Below are 12,168 nucleotides of genomic sequence, written 5' to 3' on the forward strand. Positions count from 1 at the left end.
AAACATAAATAAATTTTAATAGTTAATATAAAAAAATTCTTTTATTATTAATTCAGCATGAAAATTTGAAAATTTATTGTTAAATAAAGTAGACGCGTAAAAGTTTCTCTTCTAGTATAATCGTTGTGTTAGATTTCATTACTGTATTAACAATATTTTAACTAATTATAANTTGTGTTAGATTTCATTACTGTATTAACAATATTTTAACTAATTATAAACTATAGTAAAATAAAAAATAGCTTTTTATTTTAATGATTAATTATTTCTTACTTCAATTTTGACAATTATTGGTTGATTCGAGAGTCCATTCCACGGGATGTTCACATTGAATTTACCCACTGAACCGGCTTTTACTTCAATGGGTAGACCAAGTTCATACTTAATAACAGGATAAACATTTCAGTATTAAGAAGAAAAAAAATTGTATTTTTAGTATCATGATAAACTATCCTAGGATACTTACCAATGCTTCAGTTTTCAATTTCAAATTTGATAGTAACACATTTCCACTAAATATTCCAACATTTAAATTTTCTAAATCTAAATCCTCTATGTATTTACCTAAATATCTATTTAACAACGATGCTACTATTCCTTCAAACATAGTTTCAATCTACTATACTACAATAAGTTAACTATATAAACACAAACATTTCTTTAATTCTTACATTTTTTGTTAATATTATCGTTTTAAACGACTACAAGTGAATAAGTTCCGTATGGAACTATAAAATAAGGCGAGTGGAGAACCCTGGCGAGGAGCTTTGAAAGTTCAGATGTTATTGATCCATTGAAACACGTGGAAGTAGCCGCGTTGACGTCATTCTCAACCGATAATTTATACAAACAAATTATATTTTGTGGGGAAATTAATTTAAAACAAAATCATTTATATAAATATACAACTTTAATCGTAATTCAAGAACATCAAAAAGTAAACCCAATCCAGTAAAGTCTGGATAGGACATAGTAGAAATCAATATAATATTAAAATCAGTGAATTAAATTACTATAATAATAAACGCTACAATGTAAGTCTGTAGATTAAATTTTATTTTTAATAGAGATTTTTGAATTGTTAAAAGTCAGCCAATTTATAAATTGACTTAAAAAAATTTTAAAAATTGTTGTTATAATATCATCAAAAATTGACTATCATTGTTAAAATTTATTACTTTCCTAATATTTTAATAGTGCGATATCATCACTAGAAAAGATAAAAAAAATAAAAGAAAGTTCGATTATTTTGATCTTTGTTAGAAAATTATAATTTTAGTTGAAAAAGTTTTATTTATTACACATATTTTTCAAGTTTTTAACCTTCCAATATAAGGGGAAATGGTCAGACTAAAAAAAAAATATGTCGAATATATAAGAGATATGTATTAAGTATTTATAATAAAAATTTAATGATTAATATATTTTTTGAAAACGTATAGCAATATAAAGTTAAAAAAATAAAATAAAAATCGAGAATTTCATCACAAATATAGAGAGATGATCAAAAATTTTGATAGATACGAAAATAAAAATAAAAGGAGCACAGTGAAGTCGTAGCACAGTATAGACTTGTCATAGATGGAAGAAGTATAGATAATATCTGATAGTGATTAAAATCACTATCATAAGAAACTCTTCGATGCTATCTATAGATAGTATTTAATTTTTTGAAGGAATTGTTAAATTATTCCAAAAGCAACATCAACTCCTATTTTCTTAATTATATCCTGATTAGTAGATCTTTGACTTATAAGTATAATATATATGAATAAATACTAATTATAGTTATTAAATTTAGTATGAAATTGATATTCAATAATTTAATATTGCATATTTTGTTATTTTTCTGGCAAACGTGTATAAAAATTGAAAGGATTGATGCAAAACTTTTCCCAAAATAATGTTTTGTTAAGTATGAACTTGTCTATTAGGAATTTCAGAGTCAAAAAATTACTTTTCTTCTTCAATTTTTTATACTGTATTCAAATCTGCATTAGATTTTTCTATCATCTTTAATTTTTGAGATTATTAATAATTAGTAAAAAAACAAATATTTGATATAAAAATATATAAAAAAAAAACTAGGTTAAAATGAATTAAAAGTTAAAAATCAATAACACACCAACGGACAAAATCATTGGTGAAACTATGATGCGGTATATTTTTAATTATTAGTATATTATACCGTTATATTAATATAACTGTACCGAATATAGTTCTGAATATTTAAATTATAGCATATTTTTAAATACTAAGAGTTTTGTAGAAATGATAACCATTATTTTTATTGAAATTATTTAATTCAATATTAATACGAAAAATTTATGATTCAAATAGCTTAAATTTAAGTAAAAATAACAACTTGAAAAACCGGTGATTATCATATTAAAATAATATATTGTCTAACTTCTAATCATTTACAAGGTTTGTAAAAAAATAACAAGAATTTTCGTTTTTAGAAAAAAATATTTATTTATTAGTCTACATTAATGTCATCGCCTTTAAAAAAAGTCCCCATTAGATATTATGCAGTTGTGCCAACGCTTCTTCCAATCTTCGAAACACTTCTTAAAATCGATCTTTGGGATAGCCTTCAGAACAGTAAGCGATGCGCTATTAATGTTATCTATGATTGTAAAACGACGGGCCTTTAAAATTCTCTTTATTTTTGAAAATAAAAAAAATCACACGGAGCCATGTCTGCCGAATATGGACTGAGGCATCGTTACAGTATTCTTTTTGGTTAAAAATTCACGAACAAGCGATGAAGTGTGAGCAGGTGCATTATTATAGTACAAAAGCCATGAATTCTTTTACCACAAATCCGGGCGTCTTCACGCAAACAATGTTGAACTTTTAGGTAGTACTCCTTATTGACTGTTTGACCCCCTGGCAAAAATTAATAATGCACAATGCCATTAAAATCAAAGAACACAATGAGAATAACCTTCACATTTGATAGCATTTATCGAGCCTTTATGGTCTTCACGATCCAGAATGCCTCCACTAGGACGATTGAGCATTAGTTTCGACGTCGTATCCATAAACCCATGTGACGTCACCTATTATAACACGTTTCAGTAATTCTGCAACGTCAATGACTTCATCAAGTGACTTCTAAGCAACTTTCATTCGCTGCTGTTATTATTTAAAATTCAACAATTTTGGAACAAGTTTTGCTGCTACGTGTTACCCAAAACATTTAAAAGTTTCATGGCATGAGCCAATCGATATTCCAACTTTATCAGCGACTTCTTTGATTGTGATTCGACGATCATTCACAATACTTTCACTTTTTCCACATTTTCATCGGATGTTAATGTGCTAGTACATCTGGGGCGTTCGTCATCTTTAACATCTTCAATCATCAACATCTTTAAAACACTTATCCATCCCTCGAAATTTAAAAATTCCCGTTATTTTCTGAACACATCTAGTACATACAGAAGACAAGTTGTCAGGACAAATTTTGTTTCTTTTACTTATAGTATGTAACATAAGCTTTAATATAAAATATGTTTAACATTCGTAGAAATGCCAGAACATTTTCAAAAGTTATGTTAAAAAAGATAAATTTTTATGCAAAAGTTGCTATTTTGAATTTCCTTGTAGGCTAAAAGATCAGATTTTCAAAAAAATTATATTAAATGAAAGAGAAACATCTAAAGTGTTATATATAATAAAAAAAATATTTTATTTCGTTTGTTTACAAAAAAATAATCACAGTTTTATAAAAAAAAGACAAAATTTACAGGTTTAAAAAATTTTAATTGTTTGGGAATTTCCTCCATTTAAAGAAAACGAAAGAACTTATTCAATTTTTAAGGGCAATGTCTTCAACTAGATACGATTTGTGCTCTTTTGACGTAAAGTTAAAAAACATCTGTCCTATGAAAGCTGAGAAAAAGTGATGACAGACATAAAATACATCATAGTAAAATTAATACTTTCTCAGCTTCTAATCTAATATTAATTTGATACCTTTATAAGGTATAAGAGATAAATCGAAAAATTACTTAATAATCGAGTCAAAAAATATCTGTAATAAAAAACAAAAAAATTTCAAAAGTTTGTTTTATTTTATTCGTAAGTGAATGGGTTATAATAAACGGATCATCCTATTGATATCATACCTACATCTTTGTCGTAAAGGTTTAAATAGTTTTCAACCACTGCAAAAAGGAGAACTCCACTCTTCTACATTTTTCAACTTTTATGATTTTATATCAATAAAGTATTCATTCAATTTTTTACTGGAATTACCATTGAGCTCTTTTTTTTCGCACTTCAAAATCGTAATTTTGGTGTACTAACTTTACCCACAAGTATTAATAAATTTATACTTACAGAGGCAAATTTTCAACATATTTCTGGGGTCTTGATGTCATTTTAAATTATATAAATCCTTGAAAAATTTAACAATCAAAATCATTTCTAATGGCGATTACTATTGTGCATTGACAATAACAATGAACCAACATATGTTCTTTGATAATTTATATCAAAACATATTTTTTTTAGTCAATAACATCATATACTTACCAACTAATACACAATAAGTTTCATTTGATGATTTCCTGCATTTGACCTTAACAATGAATATAAACAGTTAAAATCATTATTTTAGTTACTAAAGCTTTATCATCAAGGGCAAATATAATTAATTCAACCATAAAAAGTAGAAATTAGAATTATTTCGAGCGTGAAATATGTTGTCCGATTTTACTTTATAAGTCTAGTGTTAATATTGCTGTCAACAGTATTGTACACATTCGTTTTTCGGTTGACAGTTTAATTCAATTACTTTGATCCCGTTCAATATGCAAGGAATTATTTTTGTTTATTTAGTGGCATTTTTCTACCAAACATTTGCTGCTAGCACAAATAAGGTAATTTTTTATCATTATCTAGTATGGAATTAACTCATTTAACTCTGATTTTTTTATTAGGATATTAGTGGACAGATGGTGTTGAAAAAACGCCAAAAGAGATCAACTGAGGAAGAATGTTTACAATCTTTATTCCCTAAATCACACGTGGTAATAAATTTTGCATATTTTTTAAACACTTCTTACTTTTAATGTAATTAAACATTCTTTAAATTTGCCAACACATACTCACATTTTAGTTCAAAAAGTTCATAAGATTTTTCATTTTTTTTGCCTAATAAATATTCTAATATTATAAAAAAATGTTTCGCATAATTGTTATTTGGCTTCCACACGATTTTTTCGATTTTATTTTTAATCAATTTATTTATTACACTGATTACTAATATGCAAAAATAAAACGTCCATCAAAAGTTATAGTACTTTAAAGTTTTCATATAACGCTATTATTAAATCATGCACACGTCATTGTTTACACGAAATTCTAATACAAACATTATGCCGTTTCATGTGACAACTCTTATTTGTTGGGTCACTGTATTTTTTTGTTTTGCATGTTTAAATAAGCTGAAATTTGTCTAGAGTTCCTTTGGAGATTTAGGGTAGCGAGCACCCATCTCACGAAAGACCTTTAGGGCTCAAGTCAGTTAACGGCAAGCGTTGGTGACCACAAAATTTGTTCTAATTAATTTATTTATTGACAAAATTACATTATTTCAAAAAATTATACTTTCAAGACGAATAAGAAGGAATAGACTTCCAAATTTTTAAAATTACAATTTTACTTATAGCAAATTTTAATTTGAGATAAATTTTTTAAATTGTTGAAAAAAAATATTTAGTAAGAATAGAATGAGGCGCAGCCTAATAACAGCGTTACATGCTAGCCTAAAAGTACTTGAATTTTTAACTATTTCTGACAGACATTTTATTTTTGTATTTAGTAGATTTTATAAATTTTTTGTAAGAAACAATCTAAAAATGCGTATTTTGAAATTTCGACAAAATTAAAAAAAAAATTGTATATTTTTTTTGTATTAGATACAAATTAACATAGTGATTAATATCACTATCATAAAAAACGCTTAGAAGTGAATATGTTAAATTTCACAATAATTTGTACATTTGTAATTTTACAGTTTCTATGTTTTAAAATTTGACTCAAATATTAATACCTTTTATATTATTTGTATAATTAAAAAGTTTTTTTTATTTTACCACCAATTTTTCAAAGTAGAATTACTTTGTGTCAAATCCTTCCTGTACTTAGGTTTATTATTGAATTTTCACAAAAATAATACCAATAGAAAGCTCACCGTTTCTTTTATATTGTATTAAAATTTCATTACGATTATAAATATTTAAAACTGCCAGTGTTTTTCTAATTTTCAATAACGATATCTTCTACTAGAATAAAATTGGGTCCTTTTGACACATTAATTGTTAAAATCGTTCAATGGAAGCTGACATTTTTCACGGATAAACATAAAAAAATTATATCATCAAATCAATATCTTCTCAGCTTCATATCGAAGCTAAAAAGAAATGAAAAATATTCCTTGGATCAAATGTTATTACAGTTGTCAAAACCTAATGGATGAACTGTATATAATTAATAAATCTTAGATTAATAAATATTTCTACAATCATTTCATTTTATAAGAATTTTGAAATGCGTAGTTTTGTAGTATAAGTAACAATATAATACATTGTTATACTAATATAACTATTTATCATCTCGTTAGCCTTCATCTCAACTATTTGGGGTAGGCTCTATCTTATTGATTTGACAGGTTTTTTAAACCAACTGTCGACTTGACACAACCTCATTATAGGTTGCTGGAAAGAACCAGCAAGGAAGCAAGGTGTGTGTCACAGTTAGAGTTCCCGTATGTTCACCCAACTGAATACTAATAGCAAACAGCGCAGCTGAACATTAGCACAGAGGCGTCCACTGAATAATCCACTGTGCCAACGCCAATATAATTATATATAATGAGTATTAAATAATCAAATAAGCTGATCACCTAAAATTAAATTATTTAAATGGAAGTTATTAAATTTGTTAAATAATGCAGAAATTTTCTTTATTCATATGACTAGCAAAAATATTTATTATTACTTCTGTATTTTTTGTTCAAAATGCATTTTTACTTCATACCAAACTAAAATAATCTTAGTTCTTTTATATATTATATATCTAATATATACATAAACAGGGTCATTTTCTTATCATGGCCCACTCAATTAATTAAATAGTAAAGATAATAAAACATTTTTTTTTGTTACCTTTAGTTACATATTATTCTTGAATTATTAGCTATGTTAAACTTAGCTAAAACTTCATTCCGTATAACTTTTAGGGGTGACAAGTGTATTTTTTCAAATGAAAACATATTTCGAATTTAATAAAATGTTTAAAGTTTTATTTTAGTAGTATATGACATTTGAGCTTTTACGTAATTTTATTCGTTTATTAGATATAAAACAAAAGTTATATATTTTTGAGTTAATTATACATGTATAATATATTAAGGATTACGAATACAGGTAGCTTATTGTTTTAAGATCTTTACACAAGAAAAGTCAAAATATATATCTAGAAAAGCGATGCACAGACAATACCTTCTACTCTCCAAAATACTCCACTTTATATTATAATTTTATTAATATATAAATATACTATTACAATATATTTAGCATACTTTAAATTGGTAAGTAACATGTACAATGCATTCTGTTTTTACATTAAATAATGTTCTATTTAAATAATTTTTTCAAAAAATTGTATATTTTATATATAAATGATTTAAGTTTGTTTAATTTAAGCAAATGCCAGAATGTTGTTCAATACCCAATATTCTAGCAAATACAGACAAAGCGTGGGATACATGTATTGAAAAAAGAAATAATACTATGGACAAGCCTCACCCTCTTCCTCCAGATCACAAAGAAAATGGAAAAGGTCATGGTAGGTTATTAAAACTAACTAGTGATCTATTAAGTTTTATAGAATTGCATAATTCAAATTAAAATTTATTGTTATACTAGATTTTTTGAGTTTCATACAATCTTGATTACTACTAATTGAATTAATGCAGTGATTTTTATAGCATCCATTATGAGTGAATTCTATAAATATTGATTTTTATATGGCGTGGATTTTAAAAAATATAAATGAAAGTACATACTAACTTTAGATTAAGCAAATAATTTTTACTCGTAATCTATACAATATTAAAATATTTTTGGATACTTTCAGGACCACCATGTTTATTCCAATGTGTATTCATAAATAGTGGATTAGCTGTAAGTTTAATATAAACCATGTTTGTTTTTAGTACATTTTTATTTTTTCATAGGACCAGGATGGAAAACTTGATGAGCAAAAAGTTTCTAGTAAAATAAGTGAAGTATTGAAAGGTGATCCTAAATGGGGATCTTTTGAATGGCAGCAATCATTAAATAAATGCTTTTCTGAAAGTAAATAAAATATTATAATTTTAATTTCTCGGTATTAAATCCGAAATTTAATTTTTAGTAAAAAATTTAAAAGAAGAACAAAATAATCATATGATGGATACACCATCAGGTAAATTAATGAAATGTTTCCTTAGAGACTTATATTTGGTAAGTAATAGTACTTAATTAAATACACCATTTTCAAAGCACTTTATTTTTTTTTTATGAGCACATTTAAAGATGGGTACATTATATAACAAATTTAACATAGTAAATGGTAAATAGTTACCCTAATTTAAATCTCCTAATAAATAATTTATACGTTTTTTTATTTAAATACCAGGAAGATTTTCATCCAAACTCAACCAAATATGAGATAAATAACCCTCACATTAATAGAAATTATTTAATAATAGATCATTTTTCATTTTATGATAACAAATAGGAATCAATCAAATTTAATATCTTAATTTAGAAAAGTATATTGACATACCTAATATTCTATCCTAAACTTATTTATAAAACCAATTGGTTTGAGGTCGACAGACCAAATTTATTTCATTTCAGTATACTATATTTAATAAATAAAAATTAATAATCTGAACATTCTTTTTTCAGAATTGTCCTTATAATGCTTGGGTAGAAAGTAAGTAATAAATAATATGTTTATACAAAATTTATACAAATTATTAATTTCATTCATCATTAAACAGGTTCTGAATGTACTAGCCAAAAGTCTTTAGTACAAAATTGTCCAATGTTACCACCACCAGTTCTTAAACACGGACCACCAAAAAAGAATTAATTTTCGAATTTAGAAGCAACACATTAAATAAATTATCTAGTAATTAAAGTTTAATTTTCACCAATATTTTACTAATACCAATTTGTATGTATTGAAATAAATGTAATTTGATAGTAGTTTTTAGCTTTATTTATTATAAGTGTGGACATAGAAACTGTTCATGCATTCAAATTCTATAATCCATTGTATTTACCTTGTACCAAATTTCAAAATAAAATATTTTACACTTAAGTGTAATATGTTCAGGTAATAAGGTATTTCAGTTGATTTTTTGACTCCTGTACTCAATAGTTAGAGATTCATCTACATTGTGATAATTGTTTATTCACCACAAAATGTCCCAGAGATGGTTTAACATTAATGTCTCATTGCTAACAGGGTTTATATTTAATGCCTCTTACCTAGTGTTAAAATTAAAAATTGGCAAACAATCTTCTATGGAGCCTCACTGTTTTTATATTCTTGTACCTATAATTTTTTTTTTATTAGAAATGTTAAATTGCTGTTTGCAAGCAGGTATGACAATGCCTACCAGCTCCAAAAATTGGAAACAACTCATTATATGATGAATAATGCATGTTTTTATCCCCCCCTGAGTGACTAGGTTCTATGGTGCTATTGTTCTCTTCATCCTTCAGTATCTAATACAGTTAAAATTAAATAGTAAATGTAATATTTAATGAAAAAAAAATAGATCAGTTTTTATCATTTCATGATTATTACCAAATAACAAAAGCAATAAAAATGAACAAAAAAAAAAAATTTATATGTAGAAATACCTTAATGATAAACATTATACATCAAACTTGGTAAAGGAGGAAAGTAGTTGAGAATGATGAAAAAGCATAAGAAATTACATTAATAAAAAATATTGACATTTTTAATGTCATATTTGGACTATGTAATACATATTTTTATCATGTAACTGCTTTTTTTTTAAGAACAAAAAGAACACAATGAAACTTAATCATTTGACAAATTGATCAAACTCATAGTAGCATGCCATATCCGAAAGTTCTTTTAATTGGTGTGAAATAATATCGCTCCCAATTCTGACGTGTAATTTCTTCATCACTGTAATACAAAAATGATATTAATTTTATAATTTACTTTAAATACAAATAATTATTAATTTTAAATAATTATTGTAACATAACTGATGACATAGATTAAATATGATTATATGAATAGTATGCGAGTAAGAGGTCTTTAAGAGTCTAAAATATGAACTAAGAGCATTAAACCAACAAATGATATCAAACATATTTTTTTTAAATATCTGTAAAAATGTGTAAAAATAAGCTAACATTCACTTATGACCTAACCATCATTTCCTCGCACCATTAAGTATGGTTTTAATGTTAACTTGAAATTTTTTTTATGTATGTAAAAACATCAGAATTTTGTGATAATAATTAAGACTTTATTTGGGAATCAAAAAAATAATTAACACACTTAATGTTGTTAAAAAAAACAACATTCAAAATAATGGTTAAAAAGTTGTTATTATATGTATGTATCAATTTAATATATTTAATTTAATATAATTTTAAGAAGATAGATTTTTGTGTTAATTAAATTGGGACAGCATATTAATAACTTCTGAAAAGAAATAATTTACCTAATCTTATACTCTTGAAAATAATGTGTGAAACACAGATAATGGATCCCTCTTTATACTATTTAGATTATATACAGAATGGAACTAATTTAACTGAAAACTCATATAACTTATGATCTACATAACATTTTATACTTTTTTTTTTTTTTTTAATCAATTTTTACAATATAGAACTATATTTAAAATATGTTTTATGTTATTTTTCGCAATTACAAAAAATATTTTAAAAATTAATTTTTTTTTAAGATTTGAAGATAGCCATTTTATAGATTAGTTTTAAAGAAAAAGGTTAATACCAAAAACTCTTATTTTAATTCAGTAGTTATGTATATACAGCATTTTGAAGTTTATTAAATTTTGATTTGTTATATTAATTTTCCTGTGGTTTCAAATATTAGTCTATATTATGTAAAGTATGAAAGTAAACACTTATTATGTTATTTACTAGTAACAGTATGCGATTCTTTTTCCATGAAAATTATTAACATTTGAATAAGCATTTGTCATTGACATGAAAAATAAGTAGTATAATGAAGATTATTAAAAAAAAATATAGAAACATTGTCTAAAACATATTGAGTTTTTAATTAAATAAACTTTTCTTTAAAACTTATCTATAAAATGACTATCTTCAAATCTTAAAAAAAATTTTAATAAAAAAATTAATTCTTAAAATATTTTTTTGTAATTGCGAAAAATAATATAAAACATATTTTAAATATAGTTCTATATTGTAAAAATTGATTAAAAAAAAAAAAAAGAAAATGTTATAAAAATCATAAGTTATATGAGTTCAGTTAGATCTGTTCCACCTAAATAGTACACAACAAGGAAATTAGATAATTAAAATAATAAATATAATAATGACAATGACAAAATTAGAAAGGGAACCTATCCAGTAATAGTAAATCAAGATTTTTTTTTACCTTATTTATTTTTATATATATGATGTATTGGTAAATATCTGTAATATGTTTTTTTTATTCAAGAATCTAATATTTGATGATAATCATAAGACATAATATAAATATTTATTGTTCTTATGAATAATATACATTTCTATGAACAAATAATAAAAAAACATGGCTTGACATGCACATGATACAGAAATTAATAATTTTGTCTACTCATTATAATAACATAACTTAAAATATAACGAGATATATAAAAGGTTTTACCTTTTTTAGTTAATTATAAATATTGAAAATTTGTTAATTTGTTAAAAATTATTGCCAAAAATAACTTTACTGCAAAAATTAATGAATTATCAGTAGCCAGAGAATACAACATAAATATTTTAGATTCTTTAGTAGGAAACATTTCTTGGCAAGTATTAAATTAGAATTAGAACCTATTAATTTAGAATTGCATTAATTGTGTAAACCTTA

General features: G+C 24.6%; 2 protein-coding genes across 3 annotated transcripts in view; one reads left to right on the forward strand and one right to left on the reverse strand.

Moving 5' to 3' along the window:
* Positions 1-12,168, reverse strand: part of LOC126901525 (activator of 90 kDa heat shock protein ATPase homolog 1-like) — a 31,224-nt gene that overhangs the window by 10,113 nt on the left and 8,943 nt on the right. The window contains exon 9 of one of the 2 annotated variants that reach the window (XM_050678019.1): positions 9,905-10,233. The exons of the other annotated variant lie outside the window; for it this stretch is intronic. Coding sequence (XP_050533976.1) covers positions 10,149-10,233 — 85 coding nt within the window. The 3' untranslated portion in view covers positions 9,905-10,148. Of the gene's footprint in view, positions 1-9,904; positions 10,234-12,168 lie in introns of those variants that run through there. 2 annotated transcript variants of the gene reach the window in all.
* On the forward strand, positions 4,741-9,275 carry LOC126901529 (uncharacterized). The gene is made up of 8 exons (XM_050678028.1): positions 4,741-4,892; positions 4,953-5,042; positions 7,722-7,863; positions 8,155-8,201; positions 8,255-8,375; positions 8,434-8,522; positions 8,973-9,000; positions 9,068-9,275. The coding sequence occupies exons 1-8, from the start codon at positions 4,824-4,826 to the stop codon at positions 9,157-9,159; spliced, it is 678 nt and encodes a 225-aa protein (XP_050533985.1). The 5' UTR covers positions 4,741-4,823; the 3' UTR covers positions 9,160-9,275.

The sequence above is a fragment of the Daktulosphaira vitifoliae genome, unplaced genomic scaffold (assembly GCF_025091365.1).
Source record: "Daktulosphaira vitifoliae isolate Bord-2020 unplaced genomic scaffold, ASM2509136v1 Scaffold_3, whole genome shotgun sequence".
In the NCBI taxonomy this organism is placed as follows: domain Eukaryota; kingdom Metazoa; phylum Arthropoda; class Insecta; order Hemiptera; family Phylloxeridae; genus Daktulosphaira; species Daktulosphaira vitifoliae.

Excerpts from the sequence above, each read along its gene's own strand:
- LOC126901529 (XM_050678028.1), top strand. The coding sequence starts at position 4,824 with ATGCAAGGAATTATTTTTGTTTATTTAGTGGCATTTTTCTACCAAACA. Across the intron at positions 4,893-4,952 it reads TTGCTGCTAGCACAAATAAG|GATATTAGTGGACAGATGGT; the intron begins GTAATTTTTTAT and ends TTTTTTTATTAG. Across the intron at positions 8,523-8,972 it reads TCCTTAGAGACTTATATTTG|AATTGTCCTTATAATGCTTG; the intron begins GTAAGTAATAGT and ends TTCTTTTTTCAG.